Source organism: Cupressus sempervirens, chromosome 9 (assembly GCF_028749045.1).
Source record: "Cupressus sempervirens isolate cs-2001-9-10 chromosome 9, ASM2874904v1, whole genome shotgun sequence".
NCBI classification, from domain to species: Eukaryota; Viridiplantae; Streptophyta; class Pinopsida; order Cupressales; family Cupressaceae; genus Cupressus; species Cupressus sempervirens.
The window spans coordinates 643,301,722-643,324,384 of NC_143126.1; the positions used below are offsets into that span (position 1 = coordinate 643,301,722).

At 36.2% G+C, this 22,663-nt stretch overlaps 2 protein-coding genes across 4 annotated transcripts in view; both read right to left on the reverse strand.

Moving 5' to 3' along the window:
• Positions 1–1,372: 1,372 nt before the first annotated feature.
• The window catches only part of LOC149540381 (uncharacterized), a 110,055-nt gene continuing 88,764 nt past the window's right edge, over positions 1,373–22,663 (reverse strand). For all 3 annotated transcript variants that reach the window (XM_089801474.1, XM_089801475.1, XM_089801473.1), the window contains exons 17-19: positions 2,484–2,545; positions 2,333–2,384; positions 1,373–2,201 (exon numbers count right to left, since the gene is read on the reverse strand). In XM_089801474.1, coding sequence (XP_089657600.1) covers positions 2,136–2,201; positions 2,333–2,384; positions 2,484–2,545 — 180 coding nt within the window. In that variant the 3' untranslated portion in view covers positions 1,373–2,135. The remainder of the gene's footprint in view (positions 2,202–2,332; positions 2,385–2,483; positions 2,546–22,663) is intronic.
• LOC149540382 (uncharacterized) lies at positions 16,112–17,762 on the reverse strand. Its single transcript, XM_089801476.1, has 4 exons — positions 17,115–17,762; positions 16,760–16,992; positions 16,505–16,642; positions 16,112–16,404 (listed from the first exon to the last, which is right to left on the reverse strand). Exons 1-4 carry the CDS (start codon positions 17,729–17,731, stop codon positions 16,232–16,234), a joined length of 1,161 nt encoding a protein of 386 aa, XP_089657602.1. The 5' UTR covers positions 17,732–17,762; the 3' UTR covers positions 16,112–16,231.

The window sequence follows — 22,663 nt, forward strand, 5'->3', positions numbered from 1 at the left end:
AACCTAAAGGTTGGTTTTGACTTGTGAGTTTGTTATCTATATGGGCTTGAATTTATCTCCTCAGCGCTGTGGGAGTGGACCTTTTTGGGTTCCACGAGATTATGTGGTAGTGTTTTTTCTTATACCATTGAGATTTGACCGTTGGATGTCGTTGTTGGATGTGTTTGTACAGATGTTACTTTCTTTCTTCTCATATAATTTATGATGGATGGTTATTATCTATTGTATTGTACTTTATTATAAGAGATCTTATAAGATGTATTTATTTTATGATGTATATTATTTCAACCTTTCATACCTTATGACCTGTACAATGGATGATTGTGCACTCTATTTATTGCCAAGTGGCATCTTATATAACTGTATATAATTTAAATGGATTCAAACTTGTAATTATTCTCTAATGTGCATGTGCTATATATTGTTTTTGGTATTAATTAAACTTAAATGTGATTCAACATCATGAGACCCTTAAGAATTGTAATCTGTTTTATGATATGTGTTTGTGTGTATATTATTGCTTCAATTATTTTATAACTGTTATTATTTATTATATATTTTTAAAAAATGTTAGGCAGACTCGGTGAAACTTCAGGGTATTCTCTTTGTTACAAGCCGACTACTACAGCATTTACAACAATTTATATTTACCTATGACAGTCAATGGGCAATTTTGTGTTGGTAATTTATGAAGTGGTAACTCCGGCAACCCGTATATTTTACCCTGTCCCTGCTAGCTGGCACTGCATTCTTATCCATTTTGTGTTGGTAATTTATGAAGTGGTAACTCCGGCAACCCGTATATTTTACCGTCCCTGCTAGCTGGCACTGCATTCTTATCCACTGTATGGCATGGCGACGGGTTGCAGTTCCCGTGTATCAGGAGCTCTTGGCATTCCTGGAATTTTTTTCCAAATGGGAGCTTTCAACCACATGAGACAAATCTAGTAGGCGGTGCCCACATAGTGAAAGCCTTTAATGGGTAATAAATATCTATAGGAGAGAAACATGGCAATATCACCTCCTATTCACTCCTTATAGTAAAACACTAAATCACAAAATAAGGAATGGTGCCCCTGATTCGTGCAAATACAATTAGGTAGTTCCTTATATTGAACATCTCCTTAACAGCCCTTGTAAAAATTTCATTGCAAGTCACAAATACATTGCATCTGAAGCTTGCCACCAAAACACTACAAATACAAAGTAGGTGGGCTGTGGGAACACAGAAACCCCCTGATTGCAAAATCAAGCTTAAGGGGATTTTCTCATAAATAATTTTATTTCTTGATGTACATCAACCTTAATTTTGAAACTAAAGAACTTTAGAAGTTGAATTTTAGAACAAAGCAGATATAATGTTTACAGCTGATTTACAAACATGTAAAATATGAATTTATTATTGATGATAAAGGAACATAGATCTGAAATAAAAAACGTCCACTTCCCCATAGGCGGTAGGGAACTCTACTCTATGCACATATCCTCCAAAGTCATGGTTGAGCGTACCTAATAAATATGCGATGTGCATTTCATTTCCCACTTTAAACAACTCAAAGTTAATACAGACATATTAACATCAAAGGAATTCGTGATACAGTTGATGACCTTTGCCGCTGTACCAAACAATTGTGTTTCACAAGTGTTGGCACCCATAACTTTTATTTGTCCTGCTGATGTGAGTTATGGAAGCAGATTTGATCCATAATCAGGAAGATACGAAGATTACATAAATATCTACAAAAGGTTTAAAGAGGTAAGTTAAATTGTCCAGCCCTACAAAAATTTACATCAGGCAGAAGTGAAGGGTGTGGAGAAATTTTGAACAAGAAAAACTTGTGGGACTATTACAACAATATCAATCCCAAGCAAAAATATGTGGCAAGAGGATTGAAGGCTACTTGTCATACACATGTACACTCTTAGTCCATGTGCAAGTTGTTGCAAAATGAAAGAATTGTGAGGTTATCAAAATGATGTTTCTCTTGAACAGGAGCTCCTTGATAACAGTGCATGCAAAATTTGCCATTGTCTTTCATATGAGAACCATGTTTAGTAGCAACAAATCTGGACATTAGCACTCGATGCTGAAATTAGTTACCGAGAAACACTGTGGAATACCATCCATAAGAATCTCAAGGAGCGTCTCTCTTATGATCCACTTCTTTTCTTAGTTGAAGAGCACTCAATTGTCGTTCTAACTGTCATTTCAGCCGCACAACCTTTTTTTCTCAATATTTATCCAGGCTAAAGAAAATTATATATAGGAACAGTTCTGGAGAGAATATGATTATGAGTTTCTCAATAAAGAATATAAATAATGAATACTAACCTGGACATTTATTCTCTTTCCTTCTTGTATCTCATGAGCGATATTTGTAACCCTGAAATTAAAAAAAACTCCATCAGAATGACACGTTTTCAAAGGCCTGAAAACTCACGTCTCCTTTGAAAAATCAAATTCTGGAGAGTAATTCATGTACCTGATTTGCAACTCAACTACCTTCTGTAACAGCCCTTGTTCCCTCTCTGAAGATGCTTCAATCTGTTTAATAATTCTAGCAGTATTAGTTTTTAAGTTCAAAATATTGCAACTTTTGAATCAAGAAATAATTTATAACTGCAAAGAAATCAGCCTTGGTTCCAAAGATATATTTTATAGACAATTTGTGTACAAAATAACCATAATCATCATAATATATGCACAAAATCATAATTGCCAGGAGACTCTTATAAGTACTGGTATGGGAAATGGGTATTGATGCCAGTACATCATTTTTTATAAAATGTAGGAAATAGATTCTCTCTCTCTCTCTCACACACACAGCTGTCAAGTTCAACAAGAGGAAAACTGAAATGATTAATTGTTTGATATTTCTTTGAGAATTAATATTATGACATAGAACTTTTGGGATTGAACGCAGATTAATATTAATTTAACGATCAATTGTTTCATATTTCTTTGAAAATTTACATGATGACGATTAAACACAGATTAATATTAATTTATTAAATATAGCACCAACTTTCAAGACTCTTTACCTCTATAGTTCCACAATACATATTGAAATGCTGTTACTCATACAAAAACAAAAATCTAAAATCCGAATTATCATATTGCATCATTCACTAGATAAAGTTCTACTCCCGTATTATCTATGTTGTCAATTTCTTGGTTCTCAACTACTATATTCTCAAGATACTCATCACTCTCAAGCTTAGGTTCCTCAGACCTTTGAGGCCACCTGTGTCAACCACTTCATCCTCCAAGAGTGAAGCTGTTCTATCATGTAAAATTTGGTCCCATTTTACTACATAATCCTCCTCGTATCTAGGATGTACATAACGGAGAAGGCTAAGTGAGCTATGGATGTAGTCTAAGTTTTCTACTTTCTTTGTTCCTGATTGGTTTATCTTCAGTGAATGAGTGAACCCATAAGAACCTCCAATTCCTCTACAATATGAAGAGTAGGCCAATTTTGAGAGCAATCTTACTGCAAATTATTGCAACTTAGATGTTTTACCTTCATGGTTCCACCGCCACACTTTTGCATAAATTATATAAGGCTTCCATACAAGAAAAATTACCTTGCTCACATGAAAAGTTATTCCATTGAGTTCTAATAATTGAAGCATCCTCACCTCAGCCATAAATATGTTGTATTGCAAGCCAAAACCCTTTTAACACCTCTTTATCTTCATACAGGGACCTCTTCTTCATCATTTATATATCACACCAGTTAAGATTTAAGGTACAAGGCAGCATAATGAAGAGGTGTGTTAAATTTGTTCCATCTTCCATGTACATTTTTTTCTACCGAACTATGTAGAGAATATCTCTATCATCTGTCATTTTCTTAGTTCTCACACACAATATATTTCTTCATAAATTTATTTAAAACATGGCTTGCCTAAATTTGGAAATTTAATCACCTAGAATATGGGCCAAATAAAGTTAACATCAATCAAAAAATAGTCATCAAGGACCGATCTATTGTTTTCCATAAAAGGAGAGTGGTGATCCTTACATATATACCATCTACATTTTTCTACCTTTCTCAATGAGATTTAATACCCACCAAAATATTCCAAGGAAAATATTAGGAAAAAGAAAACAAATTGTTTATGTGAGTTTTGTTCCACTACAATGCATAGAATCAAATACTTGATGTTTCAAGGAGAAACACCAAACACTCAATCCTCTCTTGATGTAAGGTCATCTCTCAAGTTAAGCTTGACAGTAAGATAATGAAATGACTTCAAGCTTCCTTCTTAATCGTGGACTTCACTTAGGTTTATGATGTGATATGCTGGTTAGTGGTTATCACAAAGGGACTTACTTTAATTCATTTGATGGATATCAACTCTTTCTCTTATAGAATCGACTTTACAATGTGTAATGAAAATATAGTTTTGATGTTCAAACCTTTTCACTTAAACTGGCTAACTTCTACTCCTAACTATGAATGCAAGGGATCATGGATAACTTGGACTCTACTAGATGTAATCTCGCTAGCGACTCCACCCACCTAGTGCAAGCTTCCATGGAGCACTCGAATGGTTTTCAAATCAATATCCTCTTTCCAATCCCATCAAATGGATGTCGACTAAAGATTGAACATCAATTGAAGTTAAGTGGATTCAATCATCAACTTATCATACAAGACACTCCTACCATCAGCAAGAGGCTAGTGGCCCAGATTTGATTGAGTCAAGCAATTAAACATCCACAACAACTTCCAGTCGACTAAACTACTTCAACATGAAAAGAAATCTACTCCAAGTGAAAGATTGAGGAAACCATGCAACACTTAACAAAATAATTAAGTAATCCACCATGAAAAACCAACAATGAATTATCAATTACTTTGACAAGCATTATAGCAACAACTTCATCAAGTCTCTTCCTTAGCTAATTAATTCTAGTCTCTTACGCTAAGAGCTCTCTCCTACTCCAATCTCCTAAGTGTTGACGATTGTAGCTGTGATAGAGATCTTTATCTCTGATTTTTTATCGTTATAACCATTATGATCATCTTCAGCTGAAGAAGAAATTTGTGATCATATTTGAGATAATATTAAAAAAAAGACATGCATCATGCGTTGAGGCGTGCATATGAAAATATGAAGAGTTTTATATTTGGAAGTTGAAGAGACCTTTAGTTGTGTAATGAAGAGTCTCTCTATATTTTATATATTGTATCAAGCAAAAAACATTGTACACTCGAATATTTTTTTTTCTATATCACTAAAAGTGATATTTTTGGTTGTGTGGTTTGGTTTTTCCCTTCAAGTTAAAGGGTTTGCTCAAGATAATCTTGTTTGTATCTTGTTTCCTTTTTCGCTCTTCCTTATTGCTATTTATTATAATTTCTAGGGTAAACTTAACATGGTATCAGAGCCTAGTTTGATTTCAGCAATGAAGGAAACCTGTATGTGTTGAATAATGTATCTATGATTTAGATCTTGATTCAGTTGTCCTGCTAGCTATGTTCATTTTCATGGTTTCATTGTCGCTCTCTCAATTTATTGCTCTCATAGTACTCTCGTCTTTGTCTTCTATTCGATTGCTTATTTCTTTTGCTAGTGGATAATCGTGTCTCTTGGCTTCTTATGATTGAAACGCTGAGTATTTCTCATCTTTCTCTTGTTGTGTAGAAGAGTCTTTATTTCAATCAAGTGTTTGATCATTTTGTGCTTCAATTATCAAAGTTGTTGTATTGTGTCTATCTAGCATTGATTGTATTCTTTAAGATTGTTAATTATTATTCTACGCATTGAGTTTTGATTGGAATCACCTTGCAAGGTCAATGTAGCTGCCTTCAATTTTTTTAAGCTCGAAGGTATTGGCAAGCTTAAGCGTCATTTTTAGAGATCACTTTTCTTGCATAGTCTTTTGGTTTGTAGAGATGAAGAGTCTCATATTCGTTTTATCATTTTTCTTTATTACAACCTGTGTGTGATTTTCAGCTCTAGCTTCCCAAGATTGTGAAGAATTCATCGGAGGCATATAAAATATTTGTTTTATTGGGTAGCTCTTTGGCGATTGATTGTTGATGAGTTTTAAATGTCAACCTCTATACATCTGGTAATGTGTAGAGAATACTCCCATTGGCAAGTGCATTGCGACCAGAAAGTAATGGCATCAATATCTAGGGCCATTAGTGTTTATACAATCTATGATGTCGAGGTCGGGATCCTTTGTTTTTGACTTTTTGTTGTTTATGTCGCATCGGTCATATCGTGCAAATTTTATTCTATGAGTTTTTATCATCATCGTGGTATATATTTCATTCAACATGGTCATCAGTTGCATTTCATTCTTTTTAATCTATTAATTTGTAGTTTTTGTGTTGTCATTTTCAAAATTCTATTTTGTTGGTTTTAACATCATCAATTTCTTTAAAAGTCAGCAGTTTCCATTAGTGTTGTTTCTTATTCTTGGATGTTTTCCCAGAGGGTGTGTATGAACATGTATCTTTGGTTGGGCTCAAACTATGGATTATTTGTCATTTCGTTAAGCAGACTCACTCAAGCAATATTTCATTATGCCTTGACTCGAGTTGTTTTCTATTGTCTAAATGAAGAGCTCTAAGGAGTATTGTATATTAACCACCATTGTGATCTTGCATCCAACTGTGTTGACTTGGCATCAAGTGTGTGCTATGGATTTGTTGGTAGTCTATTTTGCTGATTGGTTTCAACTTGGCTACATGCGGGTTTCAATACTATGCTGCAAATGAATATCGTCTAGTAATGATGTTTATAGTATCGGCGGTTTATATTTTGTAGTGGTCAACTCATTCATTGATATTGTTGATTCTATTTTGTAGTGGTCAACTAAATGGGTTTCCAATCTCATTCAAGGCACAATAAATGTTTAGGGGGTCTAAAAAGTCCAAGTGGCTTGTTTTCGATTAAAAAAAAGAGATGATGTAAGATGCACTTGGGCAACAAAAAAGTTACAAATCGGCCATATATAGCTATCGGAAAATCGTAGCAAAGGTAGATGTGGATCTTGTCTCCAAAATGCCTTTTGCATTTGTCGCTGACTATCTTGAGGAGATTGACATTGGAGGATGAAAGACCAAGGGCTTTGGACATGAGCAAGTCCGCCAGAGCTAGGTGGACGAGGTAGGACACTGTGACATTGTTGGCAGAAAGGGCTCTATTGCCTTCTCCCTCCTCTAATCCAATTCCCCTATTCAAACATACCTACAACATTTTCACTTTGATTGCCTTGTGTTGCTGCTCTTGGTTTTCCGCAAATTAAAGAGGGAAAATGTTGTTAGAAATAAATCATATCTACTCTCTAAATCACATACCTATATAGATGTACGTATGCATATAGGTACGGTTATAGATATAACCAAAGTAGCATGATGACTCCTTATATTTAATTAAATGTTTATAGATATATATAATGTTTTTAGAAAAGAAATCATAGAACAAATAACTTTATATTATTTCTTCTTCTCGTCAAATTGGCAACCATTCCAAGTTGACGCTCTTTCCTTGTAATCAGTGAGCTTTAAAAAAAAATGATCTTTAAGAACCGACGACCTTGGCAACTGATGATCTTGATAATCGATACTGAGACTGGAGCTATAAGCCACCGCAAATGCGAGTGAGCATATTGTTTTTCAAACTTCATTTCTGCACGAGAAGGTAAAAGATTGGCACTATTACCTTCCTCTCATTCCCCTTCTCTCCTCTATTATTCTTTCTCACTACTCCAGGAATACCTCAACCAGCATTCTTATCACTCAAGTGGTGTTCTAGGTCGAGTTGATTGCCTCGACGCTATATTCAGGTTATGAATGTTAATTCCTTGATCACTGATCAGCGTTATTGATTTTTGGTTATGTCATTGTTGTTATACAGTATAGGCATGGATCAACAATGTTTCAGAGTCCTAAACTAGCAGGCAGATCCTATGGCCTCATGAATATTTAGCATCTTTTCTTATCTTTCCCTTGATCATTAACTCGTGAGAGTTTTGTTACAAATTCTTAATGTGATATGCAGTATAATGATGTACATGCGGGTGTACGATGTATATCTGATATGGATTTCTTTTTAATCAATGAAACCATGTGAAAGGATCTCAAAGTGATTGATAATCTCCAGGGACTCACCAAGGCTAGTGAAGCCATAGTTAATGGGTGAAGAGGAGAGGTAACCTGTAAGAAGGAAACGAGATACATAATGATTAGAACTTCCATATTTGACAATTTTATTTTAAAAAGAAGCTATTAAAAACAAGTCAGCTCATGATTGTCCAATATTATACTCTGTTGTCAAGTCGAGTGGTGTTGATCGGGTTATCTGATGCCCATCTAAATTGTTGGCTAAGGTTGATTAGAGGCATGCTTGCCTATTTTGGATCACAAAGAGGTCGGTGGTGCCATCTGACAGAGCAATGGTTGGTGGAGGAATATCCTCGACCTTGCCTACTACTGAACGGACACTCTAACACCGGTAAGATCAGATGGCTGGACTATGGTGCCCCAAGCCTAACCTGAGGTAGGGAGGGCCTTTCTTGTAAAAGATTGTGTGGGGATAATATAAGGTCTGCAATTCGGAGTTTAAGCCTATGTTAATGCTTCTCCTCTTCTCCAAAAGCCGAGGCTTGTACAACACATCGACAGTTATTTCAATTACATGTATGCAATCTGAATTCTTATCTACTTTCCTGATTACTTATCAGCATAGATTTCACTTCTACTTTCCTTCCAAATGAATATTAAGAAGTTAGATTATATTATCTTTCTTTATAGTAGTAGCCATTATCATGATAATACTTTCTAGGCGTAGATATTTATTCATTTCCTTTATGTTAACATCTTAACGGCTATGATTTTAGGGCATGATTTTTCTATTTATAGTATAGGGAAATAATTTGAGACCTAACCCTAGGGCACAATTATCTATTTTCAGCTTTGGGAAAATTCGTATGTTATAGAACATCATGTAGAGAGTCCATGATGTCATCACGTTGAGAGATTCCTTGAGGGGAGTTGGGTGTCATGTTGAGAGATTCCATGACAGCATCACATTGAGAGAATATGTGATGTAAGTTGGTTGTGATCCTTGCAGGCCTGCCATGTAAGTTGGATGTGATCTTTGCAGGCTTTTCATGTTGAGTGATTTCATGAATATTAATAAGTTGCTTGTTCTTATATTGTCATGTTGAGTCCATGACTGATAAATTTATTAATGAGGGACTCTTTGTTAAGAGAGAATCTCAATTTGAGGTAAAAGCCCTTGGATTAACCCTCTGCACTAAGGCATAGTGAAATTATGCTATGCTGAGATAACATGTTTTTAATAATGAGATGAGAACTTGTCGTTGGCATTTTTTGGTTGCAGCTACGTGTGATTGCTATACCAAAGATCTCTCTTGCTAAGAGAGAGTGTTGAAGATTGTAGCTCTGATAGAGATCTTTATCTCTACTTTTTTATCGTTCTAATCGTTATGATCATCTTCAACTAAATAAGACATTGCGATAATATTAAATATAGAAACATGTGTCATGCATCATGCGTAGACGCATGCATATGGAAATATGAAGAGTTTTATATTTGGAAGTTAAAGAGACCTTCATTTCTGTAATGAAGAGCCTCTCTCTCTCTCTCTCTCTCTCTCTCTCTCTCTCTCTCTCTCTCTCTCTCTATATATATATATATATATATATATATATATATATATATTGTATCAAGCGAAAAGCATTGTACACTAAAATATTTTTTTTCTTTATCAATAAAAGTGATTTTTTTGTTGTGGTTGGGTTTTTCGCTTCAAGTGGAGGGGTTTTCCCAGGATAATCTTGTGTCTTGTATTTATTTTTTCTCTTCCTTATTGTTGTTAATCATAATTTCTGGGCTAAGCTTAACACCAAGCTCATGCCTTACAAATGAGGTGGTCTTGGCCTTTTATAGTAATTTCATTACAACAAAGGGCAAAGATCGATCCAGGATCATGGGCTAGGATTTAATCCTACAAACCATAATCAAGGTTGCCAAACCTATAACTAATTACACGAGGCCACCAATTCATGGGCCAATAGGAAAATTCCAATGGTTTTGATAGCCAATGAGAAAATAGGACACTTAGCAGGTTGTGATTGATTGTGCTTGAGATTAAAATTTTCCTATTGGAGGAGACAACTTAGTGACACCTTATCCTTATCATGTGCTTGGAGTCTTGGCTTCAAAAGTTGTTTGTCAAAACTGCAAATATCTCTTGCTTAATTGTTAGAAAGTATCAATATTTGAGATTATCTCCATCCTTTGAAATTTTCTCATGGTTTTGACTTGAATCACTTGCATCTACGTGAACCTATGAACTTGTTCTTTCTTGATTCTCCTTGAAGATCCTCATATAGCTGGATCTTCTTTGCTTTTCTGAATTTCCTCTTGATTACAATCTGAATTTGTGGATTGATAGCTTGAACATGAATCTTTCCTTCTCACTTGAGTCGTTGAGCTTGAGCCATCTCCTTGTACTACCCACTTGAATTTTGAGGCCTTCATCATCACCTTGCCCTCTACCTTCACCTTCTGGAATGACTTGCAAAACAAAGGTTAAGAGCATTAAGTTTGTGAAAAAATAAACTGAAAATAAAATCACATCAATAATAAACAAAATGGATCTCTTATTCAAATTGAGCCTTTCTATTTTCTTGCAATGATCAATGTCTCAGGTATTTCTAGAGGCTTGGAAGACAAAGTTCTTGGGTGGAAATTCTAAGGAAAGAGGATTTCAACGGTGGGAATCCTTTAGTCAAAGGATTTCCACCAAGCATAATTAAGAAATTCATCCTAATTTCAATTAGTGTTAAAATTCCTTTCTTCTACAACTCTCTGAGATCTACCCATTGGATTTGTCTTTCATTTTGCATGAGGAAAATAAGGCAAAAAAGAAAGGAGGAAATTCCAAGTTGGGAGGATTATTGTGGTAGGAATACTCTAGAGAGAAGATTTCCATGGTGGGAATTCTTTGGTTAGAGGATTTCAACCAAACATGATTTAGCTTCCTCTTCAACAATTTCCAACACTTCCCTTATTATCATTCAATTTCGCCTCAATTCATCATTCTTCACCTCTAACACTTGCTTGGAGTCAATTTTGGCACAAACTACAAAGGGAGGAAATTTTCGTTTGAGAGGATTAGTGTGGTGGAAATCCTCTAGAGCGGATTTCCACCAAACACAATTTATCCTTTTCCTTCAAGTATTTTGAACCTTTCTCTTGTTATCACTAAATCTCTTCTCAAGTGGCATCCTTCATCTCAACTCTTGTTTAGAATTAGAAAAATGGAACGGGTGGAATTCTTTACATGGGGGAAATCTATGGGTGGAAATCCTAAGCTCAAAGGATTTCCACAAAGTTAACTTAGCAATTTGTTGCCTTACATCTTTCCAAAGCTTCATCGTTGCCAATCAATGTCACTTCAACTCAACATCCCTCACCTCTAACACTTGCTTGAAATCCATTTTGGTGCAAAGTGAAAACAAAGAAATTTGTGTTTGAAAGGATTAAGGTGGTGGCAATCCTTTGACCAGAGGATTCCCACCAAAAATGATTTCCTTGAAATGGCATTATCAAAACTTATCCGATTTTGCCCCCTCCTTGACAATTTATTCCTCCATTTTTAGTCATGATGTTGTGTTCATGACTTAGATCAGATTTGAGTGCTTTAGAGGGTGGTGGAATTTTGGGCTTGGAAGGATTCATGTGGTGGGAACCCTAAAGAGAGAGGATTTCCTCCAAACATGATTTTGCCACTTGAACTCCCAAAACTTTCCATCTCTCACCCCTCATGCTATTCAGTTTCAAGTTAGCATGCCTTAGCATGATTTTGGATCAATTTTTAGTTGTCGAGGAGAAGGGAAAAAATCCTAAGGAGAGAGGATTTCCATGGTAGGAATCCTCTGGTCAGAGGATTTTCACCAAACATGACTGCAGTAATTATCCTTAGGAAAAATTACCATTCTTTCTCCTATTCGTCATTTTAATATTGCATAAATCAATTTGCTACCTTAGTAAGGATCCATCGTAACCATGTTTGCACGACATCTCTTTGTCCTAAGGAAAAATCTTGAGATTTTGGGGAGAAATGATAGCTAGTGGAAATCCTGGAGTTAGAGGATTTCCACCACTTTCAAATTTGCTCACAATCCTTCTCCTATCTCCCAAGCATGTAGACCTTTCTTACTTAGACTAAAACTCTACCCGTCCACTAGGACGTAGGCTATAAAAATACCTCAAAAGGGCATCAAAACCCTCGCACAAACCCCAAACAAATATTACTTCTTAGTAGGCCAAAAATTCTCAAACTCACCCTCGGATTTGGAGGCTTGAAAATGTTGCCAACTAAAACCACATAAGACGACTCCTACTTGCTAAAGCAAAAATAGGAGGGTCCCCATTTATAATGGGACAATGGTGTGAAAACTGTAGAACACAAATTTAACAAGTCTTTGAACAAAAAATGTAAACAATTGAATTTTCATTTAGACCTGGAACTGAGTACAAGTTGTTTTGTGGTTTGAATATATTTGCAACTCTCTCTACCAACGATGTTTCTCTATGTGGAGTCATGAAAAGATGATGATGATATTATTGGATTGAAGGGAGTTCCAAATCAAGTATGCAATCCATGCGAGCAACCAAATGACATTCTCAATTAGCCCTCGATTGACAGTGATTATTCATTAGCATCTTGGCAATGTTCCTGAGGTAGAAGGAATGATTGCACAACTATGATGTCTTTGTTGTCTATAATGTTGTTTCAATACATACTAACGAGAATCGCCACAATTCGGGCGACTTTGGCGATCCGAGGAAGCATGAGCGATTTTTGCTGACTCATTAAACCGGATTGCCAATTGTCTAGACAAAAATCGCTTGAATCATCTAACTCGACGTTTTTTTTGTCAAAAATTGCCAAAAAATGGCAAAATCGGCCCCAAAAGCTGCCAAGTTGGTAAAAATCACCAAAAATCACCAATTGTTTTTATGTATGTGATGGATTTATTGTTTATGTTCCCTGTTTATGTATGTTAGGCTTTAGCTTTTATTTGATGATGTTATAGCATGTTTAAGTTATATTCAATAAAGGGTGCATGAAATAAGTTTTAAATCCTTAAAATCTTTAAATTTCAAGGGTTTTTTCACTTTGTCAACTCGTAGCCGATTCATAGGCAATTCACAATTCGAGTAGGCCTTGCCAATTCTAAGTTTTGGTTCTTTCAATGTTTTTGTCACATCTAGACTCATGATTATGTTCTCTACAAATACTTGTCCTTCCCTTGGTCTGCACATCTGATTAAAGCAGTGGATCAAGATGCTATGATGATGTTGCAGAAATTGAAATCCTTTGTGATACTTGCAGATCCATGATCTAGTATGAATACTTGGTTTAGCATCCCAATGAATAGCATTTGGCACCTATTGTGAGGTTTTCACACAACCGCCCCATTGCAAATGGTGGCCGCCTCCTTCGTTTTTCTTGCTCGGGTTGTTGGGAACTTGGGGTAGTAGTTCAGTTATAAAGTTTTGGCATTGGGTTTTTGTTTGGGTTGAAGCAAAGATTTGGGTAAGTCTGAGAGATGGAACAAAATTGGGAGTAATGTTAAAGAAAAGCTAAAATTAGCTAAGTATAAAACACATCTTGGGCCGAGACATGTTTTGCTATCCAAGCAAAAGTTGTCTCAGCTTGGCCGAGACGTATTTTGCCACCCAAGTAAAAGTTGTCTTAGCTTGGCCGAGACGTGTTTTGCTACACAAGTAAAAGTTGTCTAAGCTTGGCAGAGGTGTTTCACTACCCAAGTAAAAGTTGTCTCAGCTTGGCCCAGACATATTTCACTACCCAAGTAAAAATTGTCTCAGCTTGAGCTAGAACTTGATTTTCTACCTATGTTAGTACTGTCTCATCTTAGAGCAGTGATCTTTAAACCTTTAAATGGGAGGTGGAGCCTAGAAATTTGTTGTAAATGTGTGTGGCCTTTTTATATATGGCATTGGGCCCAAAATTTGAGGCAAAACAACCTTAGAAAATAATGTATGAGCATGGGGATTAAATGCCTTGGATAAATATTTTAATTTCAAAATTGAGGTAAGACCCATTTGTTAAAGTTTTTAAAAAAAATATTTGATAAGAAAATGACGAAAATCAGAAATAAAATAAAATAAATAAAACAGAAATGGGTTTTAAATAGAGACAAGGTTTAAATTTACCTCGATTTTGCAAAATATGGATTGATTTTAAATGAATTAATTAATTCATCCATTGTTGCATTGAAATCAAAGTAACAAGAATCGGAATCGGATCGGAATCGGCAAGGCCGAATCGAATCGTGAATCGGCAATGAATCGGCGATGAATCGGCAAATTTGAAAAAACCCTTTAAATTTAAAGATTTTAACAATTTAAAACTTATTTCATGCACCCTTTATTGAATATAACTTAAACACACTATAACATCATCAAATAGAAGTTAAAACTTAACATACATAAACATGGAACATAAAATCCATCACATATGTAACTATGTTATCTAAAATGTAAATTGTAGGCTAGCTGAAGTAAATAGAAATCAAATGACCACAATGATTTAAATCATAGAATGTATGTAAGATGATCCATAAGACATCAAATCATAAATGTATGTAAGAATCTAAGATGAAGATCCATGAAAGTTTGAAACATATGTCTATCAATGATTCAGTATCAATATCTGTAAACAAAATATAAAAAAAAGGCTCCAGCTCAAGCCTCAGACTCATAGTCATCATCATCATCCTCAACATCATCCTGAAGCTCGGCTGCAGCCTCAGCCTCAGCCTCTGAGTATCCAGTCTGCCTAGTAGCAAGGCGTCTAATGTAGGTCCTAGAGGACTGCCGAGCCATATCTCCCGCATGTAAGATGGGCTCATGAACGTCGCTAGGGCCTGTGCCTGTACGTGCATGTGTGTGTCTACCAATGCCTAAAGAACGTGCTCTAGCTGCCTCAGCCTCTATATCCACCTGGTCAACCCACACACGGTCTTCCTCAGTGAAGACTGGATCCACAACCTCTGTGAGCCACTCTGATTCTGGATCAATCTCCTCCAGAATGATCGGAGAGGAGTTAGTGCCCAAAATCTGTCTGATCCTAAGACGGAGGTTGTAATGAACAAAGACAATATCATTCAACTTCTGCACTGTCAACCTGTTTCTCCTCTTCGAATGGATGTGCTCGAACATGGACCAACTGCGCTCACATCCAGAAGCGCTGCTTGGCTGACTCAGAATACGAATGGCAATTTTTTGAAGTTTTGGGGTTGTGGCCCCAAACATTTGCCACCATCTATTTGCAATAAGGGAAAAATTGAAAATAGAAACAATTAGTCTCATTTACAAATTACAAGTTAACTCTAAAATTACATAATCAACTTTAAGATTAGAATCTAGATTCATGAACATTGAATATATTATTTAATTTTTACCTGGTTGTAGTGTTGTCTGAGCATTTATGGCCATCCTGCCAGAGAAAAGTGGCCCCTCTTTATTGTTGAACTGGTCTAGCTCAACAATCGCAGCAGTGCTATCTTCATCGCTACTCAACCTCTGAATCACTGTGTATAAGCCCATGAGAACCTCCGCATCCACCTTGAACTCAGGACGGAAACGATATGTCGGATTCAGAAAGTAAGCTGCTGCATGGATGGGTCGATGGAGCTGATTCTGCCATCTCCTATCAATGATGTCCCAAATAGAGTCATACCTCTCCTGCAGTCCTGCATATTGGGCTCTGATGGCCTCCTTGGCCCTATCCATGCCCTCATAAATGTAGCCCATAGAGGGCTTCTCCCCATTAGCAGTTCGTAGCAAAGCTACAAGGGGCTCAGTGACCTACATATAAAGTAAAACAAAAAACTTGAGTCAAAACTTAAATATAAAATAATATAACTTAAAGTAAAAGTAAAATACTAAATATTAAATTGCAATAAATTTACCTGTAGGATTTCTCTAGCGGGTTTCCAAAAACCATCCTCATCAAACATGCAATCCGCCACATCTATCCCTACAGTGGTCGTAGCATAGGAAGAGGAAATCCACTCCCGCCCAACAAAAATGCTCCTCAATTCATCCTTTGATGTCAACAAGGACTGCAAGGTGATGAAATTCGAGGCAAACCTCATGATACCTGGGCGAGCTAACTCTTTGCCTTCTGTGTACTTCCTCATTGTGCTAAGGACAAATGAATGATTATAAATGAATTTGCATATTTTTTTGCCCTTTCCACACATGACTTGACAAACTCAAGTTTGCCAATTTCCTCCAACATGAGGTCAATGCAATGTGCCGCACAAGGGGACCAAAATATGGTGGGGTGCCTCTCCATCAAAAGTTTACCTACAACAATTTTAAGTCAATTAGAAATTCAAATTTCAAAATTCAAATAAATTTATTTTCAAAACTTGAAAAGTTAAAAGTTTACCTGCAGCAACATAACTTGCTGCATTATCCGTCACCACCTGGATCACATTTTGTTCTCCCACCTCTGCTATGACTTCCTCAATAGCCTCACATAAGTATGTGGCATTTTTTACATGTGCGGAAGCATCAATGGATTTGATGAACATGGTATATCCTACAAGTAACAAAACAACGAATTAGAATATTAAAATTAAATGGATCATCAACAAATTAGCATTCAACAAATCAAAATTTACAATTATGTATGTAGGAAAGTAGAATGATCAATTACCTCCACAGGATACAAGAAAATTGAGGAGTGTTCTATTCCTCCTATCTGTCCAACTATCAGTCATGATGGTGCAACCCTTTGCAATCCACTCCTTTCGGTTCTCCTCGAGCTCAGCCCTCATGTCCTCTACCATCTCATCCAAGAGGTATCCGCTCAACTCAGCCTCAGTTGGGGCTTTAAACCCCGGACCACAAATAGCAACCGCATCTATCATGTTCTGCCAATAAGGAGCCCTGTCACAAATAAAAATTTAGATGTCAACGACTCAAATTATAAAACAAGTAAATATAATTAAAGTTTTACTTTTACTTTTAATTTTAACTTTAAAGAAAACAACGAAAAAAGAATCAATTACCTGGCTGCAATAAATGGAATGTTGCAAAAGTACCAAAATTTGCATATCTCCTTTCTGGCAGCATCATGAATTTCCTTGTTCAAACCCATGCCCTCAAGCGTGGGTTGGGAACCAGGAGTAGTGCGGGGCACAAAGTAACTATCCATTCTGTTTTTCCGCACTCTAGGCTGCAATAGGTTGGTGTGGGACTCTGTCTCAGTATGTGACCGACTAGCACTAGCACGAGCAGAAGAACTAGGATAAAAAGGAGGCCTAGAAGAACCCTCTCCAACACAACCTACAGATGCAGAAGCTGATGCAGATGCAGATGTGGATGCGGCTGCAGATGCGGATGCGGGAACATGGGAGCCAATACCCCTTAACCCTTCAAGTTGCATTTTCCTATTGGCTTTGTCTTTTTCAATTTTTTCTAATGCCATTAAGCAAGTGCGTTTTGCCTCAGGAGTTTGGTGAGTGCAAATTGTAACATCGTGTCCAGGTATAGCAGCAATGTGGTATTTCAATCTATAAATACCCCCAGAAGTTATTTTTTCTTTACAAAAAATACATTTTGTTTGATATTTGGTTCTTCCAGGAAACTCTTCGTTATATTTCCAACATTCATCTTTTCTACCCATTGCGAATTTGCAAGAAATGAAAGCAAAGGCTGCTGCAATAAAAATTTATATGTAAAATATCAAAGTTTGAAGCTAATAAAAGCTACAAAACAACAAACCCTAGTTTGCAACTTAGTAAAAATAAAGAACATTCAAGATCTAAACTAAAAATCTTGAAAACTATAAAAATTTAACAAAAAATGCATAATACACTAACATGCAAAAAAAAAAAAAGCACTTACCTCTTGCAAATGAGTTGAGAAGTGTTGAGATTGGCTCCCTAATGCTCCCAATGCAATTGATGGCCTCCCCAAATGGATTGCTGATCTCTTTTGTGCTCTTTCTTCTTGCCGGTTAGAAACCTATGGGTTTTCTTTTCTCTTCTTCTCTCTCACTTTTCCTCTCTTCTACTCATGTTAAACAAATAGAAGGCCCTTTAGGGTTATAACAAAGAGAATAGGTCAAAAACAAAGTAAAAAAAATAAGCAATTTTTTAAAATTTTACAACTCTATACTTTATTGGCCGCGGGCGATTCATGCCGATTTTTCCAGGCAATTCATGCGATTTTTTGGATGAATCGCCTGAATCAGCGATTTAGGCGATTCACCTGAAGAAATCGGCAATGGCGATTTCCGACTCCAAAAAAATCGCCATTGCTGAATCTAATCGCTAAATCGCCGATTCAGGCGATTTTATGGCGATTCTCGTTACTCTGATTGAAATTATCCCAATGGCATCGATTTTAACAAGTAGAAATTAAATTTAATAAAAAACAAATCATAAATGGTAATAAAATTAATATTTTCCAATTAAATTTGTATTCACTCATTAAATTGTTTTTTGGAAATTAAAATGGCAAGTTTGTGATGATTTTCTAAATTTAATTACAATTATTATTTAATATTTGATAATTATTTACAAGTGGTTGTTTCCCAAAATGATGAGGTGGTGTTGTCTGCAATGGGCTTTCTTCTCATGGATCCACGTGTCATTCATCCTTATTCAATTGTTATGGATTTAAAAAAATTCATTGGCCCATAAGGTGGTGCTTAATTGTAATTGGGTGAGCATTTAATATTTGTGGCAGGTGGTTATAAAACCCTAATTAGGGCTTATGTTGATTAATCTAGGCCCTTGATTTCAAATCAATCTTGGCAATCTGTTGTATTTGAGCTCCCTATATAAGGAGTGCTACCCTCATTTGTAAAAGAGGACTTTTTGGAGAATTATTGCTATATAATACCAAATTTTCTCTACTTTTCATTGTCGTGCCTTGCATGTTGAATTGTTGTGATCAAGTTTGTATTAGTGCATGGTGATCCATGTTTCCTCACTTAGTTTAGGATTTTGTTTCATGTTGTTTACAGGTAGTTTAGTTGAATGGAAATTGTTGTGGATGTTTACTTGCATGACTGGAACAAATCTAAGTCACTAGCCTCTTGTTGGTTGCAAGGGAGCCTTGCATGGTGAGCCAATGAAAATACTTACTTCAATTGTTGTTCAATCTTTGGTATGCATCCAGATGATGGGATTGGAGAGAGGATATAGAAGTGAAAATCATTGTGTATTCCTTAGAAGCTTGCACTGGATGGGTGCAGTCACTAGCAAGAATACATCTAGTAGAGTCCAAGTCATCCATGATTCCTTGCATTCATAGTAGAAGTAGAAATAGAAATAGAGGTTAGAAGTTTAAGTTGGAGTTGAAGTGGAAAGGTTAGATATATTTTCATTGCACATTGTAAAGCCAAATCTTTAGAAGTGCAAGAGTTGATATCCATTGAATGATAGCGTGAGTCCCTTTGTGATAACCAAGATATCACATCATAAAACTAAGTTAAGTACACGATTAAGAAGGAACCTTGAAGTCATTTCATAATCTCACTTTGCAAGCTTAGCATGAGAGATGACCTTATATCAAGAGGGGATTGAGTGTTTGGTGTTTCTCCTCGAAACATTAAGTATTTGATTCTGTATGTTGTAGTGAAACAAAACTCACATCAACAACACCTTTGACTCTCAATCTCTTTATTGCTGCAGCTGTTGCACATCAAGGTGCGCCAATCTCTCTTGTCTATCCAGTCATAAGGTGGTTTCTATTTACTTGAAGAGGTAGTGATAGCTTATTGTAATTCTGATCTTTGTCTCAGTTCAAACCAAATGGTTTCACAAGAACTGTGGCACTTATTTCAGTCGGGTGATTCGTTTCTGATTGATGAATACTCCTTAGGTTAATAACAATCTAAGATTTGAAGCAATAGAACTCATGCCTTTTCCTCAATCCTTCTTTGCCTACTCTAAACCTCTGCAATGGTGTCACCAGCGATTTAACACAAGGACCCATACTCCTCTCAATTTGCAACTCAAACCAAAGGGGATGCAATTTTGTGTCGCCACAGAAACTTCATGAAATTGGAGATGTGTGAGTAGACTAGGGTGACATTGCACCACTGAAACTGCAAGCAATCTTAAACTCTAAACTTATAAATGACATAAGAAGCCAAACTATCGATGCACAATTGCTCCTCCAAGAGCTCCTTTTCTAGCACCTTCACAGAAATTCCCTCCAAGCTATTCGAATTTCAAATTGGGCCCTTTTTGAAGGGAAAACAATACAATGGCCACAAATAATAAATAATAATGTAATTCATTGGACTCACCAATTAATTAATTGTTAATTACCTTATTTTAATTAATAGCCAATGGGAGTCGAGTAGGTTATTAATGAAACTCTCATTGGCCTCTATCAATTAGAATGGAAACATGTCAACCACTAAAACTTGCTATTATCTTTGATTCAACTAAAAGTAATTGGCCTGCTTGAGAAATTCAGTTACAACGATTGGAATTCCCCATTATTTCTCAAATAGACTATTAGTCTCAGCAATTCTGCAACTCAAAACATTTTTTTGCGCATTTAGCAATATTACAAGTTTCCAAACTATGCATCAATGACCCTGCAAGGCTACATTGCTGTATTACAGCCCAATCTCAACTGTTTAGAATAAGATATTGCATGTTCTAAGGATATTTTTGTTTGACTGTAGGAAAGGTGTTGCACATTGGAGAATTTTTTCTGTGATCATAGATGAAAAAGAATAAAAAGTAGATATAACAAGTGGAAACTGGGTACCGAACACGTGACCTGCCTATAGCTTGGGAGAGAACCTGACTCCCGATATTGATATACCTTGAGCATTTATTTTGTTATCAATTGGAAAAACTTACAAATATGTATCACAATCTAGTGTAATCTTGGAATGTGGCTCTAAGGCAGTTGATGTTTTGGTAGCATTAGTAGGATAAACCTGTGAGATCAAGGAGAAATATATATATATATATACACACACAAGTATAATTAAGTTTTCCATTATATTAATCATATTGATGAATAGACATGTCTCATGAAGGGACACGTCTATTCTCTTGGTTTATGCCTCATGCAAATACAAGAGGACACTATCATTTGGAAAGTACATACCAAACATTATGGCAGTGCTATTACATTTGCAGCGGTTCTCAGAAAAACAACATGGTATTAGAGCAAGGCTGCAAATGGAAGCAAGTGGTGGAGAAGAAAGCAAATACATTTGATAAAGAGCAGCAACAACTATATTAGAAATTTGTGCAGTGAAAGTTGGATATGGCTTGTTATATCAGATTTGACAATCATAATTAAGCTCTAACAAAAATTAAGTGTTCAATGATATCAACCTTGGTCTGGTTGGAAGTTCTGAGATTCGTATCTGTCTAACACATTAATATATCCCACATTCTGCATGCAAATAGAGAGATAGATGCAACAAAAGGCAAAATAGAATTGAAGGGAGGGAAGCAGCATTCCAAACAACAAGCAAAAGATGAGAGCCCCACATTACCGACCAAGGCAGTCTTGCAGCAAGATTGACACATGGATTTCTGCCACAAACCACTTATAAGTCTACAACAAAATTAACTATCCATTATTTGAGTGTTACAAGTGCATACATAGACTTCAGCTATATTATGTGGTACAAATGGCATTAAAATAGGCATTGAAATGGTTTGAAAAAAAAAGTCGGATAAATATGAATGATGCAATTTTAAAACAATTTGTGTATATGCAATTGCTATCCACCATTTTGCATATGCTGAGAAGAGACACAAAATCCTCCACATCGTTTTACTTTGTTGGCAAGGGGTTCAAGAAATTCATCGACCCTAGCATTGGGTCCTAAGACCAGACCCATTCATTTCTTAGACCAGTGGAAATACATTTAACAGGATAGATAAAAGTATAGGATTAGAGAGAATATAGCGAGAAGGGCAACAAATGAAAGCGGACTACCGTAGAAAGGTATCATCCACACCGAACTTGGACATTAAATCGGGCAACGTGTGCAAGAAGGATTGAGCACCTTGGGCCAGTAGCATTCAGCGTCGAAAACAAGGAGAGACATATAGACACTGTAGTGATGCAGATGAGGATCAAAACCATTGATTGGATTACCGCACCTGAACACCGTTGACCGAACATACTGCATCGAGTAAGAAGGCTTGGTGCGATCAGAAAGATGTCTTTTTTTATTGAGATCCCCTCCATTTGTGGATAGAAATCATGTCGAGTCTTTATATCTTATAAGGGTTTGGGAAATATCACCCCACAAGAGCACCATGACACAAAAGATGAGTCTGGCCTTGATTGTGAAAGTCATTACATGTGGCATTGACCACAGACAATGCTTAGTTGGATGAAGCAAAATATAGAAGGTGAAAACACATTATTGCTTTGACAGTGCGAAAACATTACCTGTAATGTAGATTCTGCCTATGTGGACAGACATGGAAACATGGATATTCACAATTAAGGGGACGCGACAATAAGAAAAGTAAACATAAGGGGCACAATGATGTTGAATTAAGAGGACTGACCGTCCTATATATATGCACAATGATGTTGAATTAAGAGGACTGGC

Coding starts and splice junctions, on each gene's coding strand:
- LOC149540382 (XM_089801476.1), bottom strand. CDS start 17,731: ATGGGTAGAAAAGATGAATGTTGGAAATATAACGAAGAGTTTCCTGGA. Junction 16,643..16,759: donor TTTTCTTGTATCCTGTGGAG/GTAATTGATCAT, acceptor TGTTACTTGTAG/GATATACCATGTTCATCAAA. Junction 16,405..16,504: donor GGTGACGGATAATGCAGCAA/GTTATGTTGCTG, acceptor AAATTGTTGTAG/GTAAACTTTTGATGGAGAGG.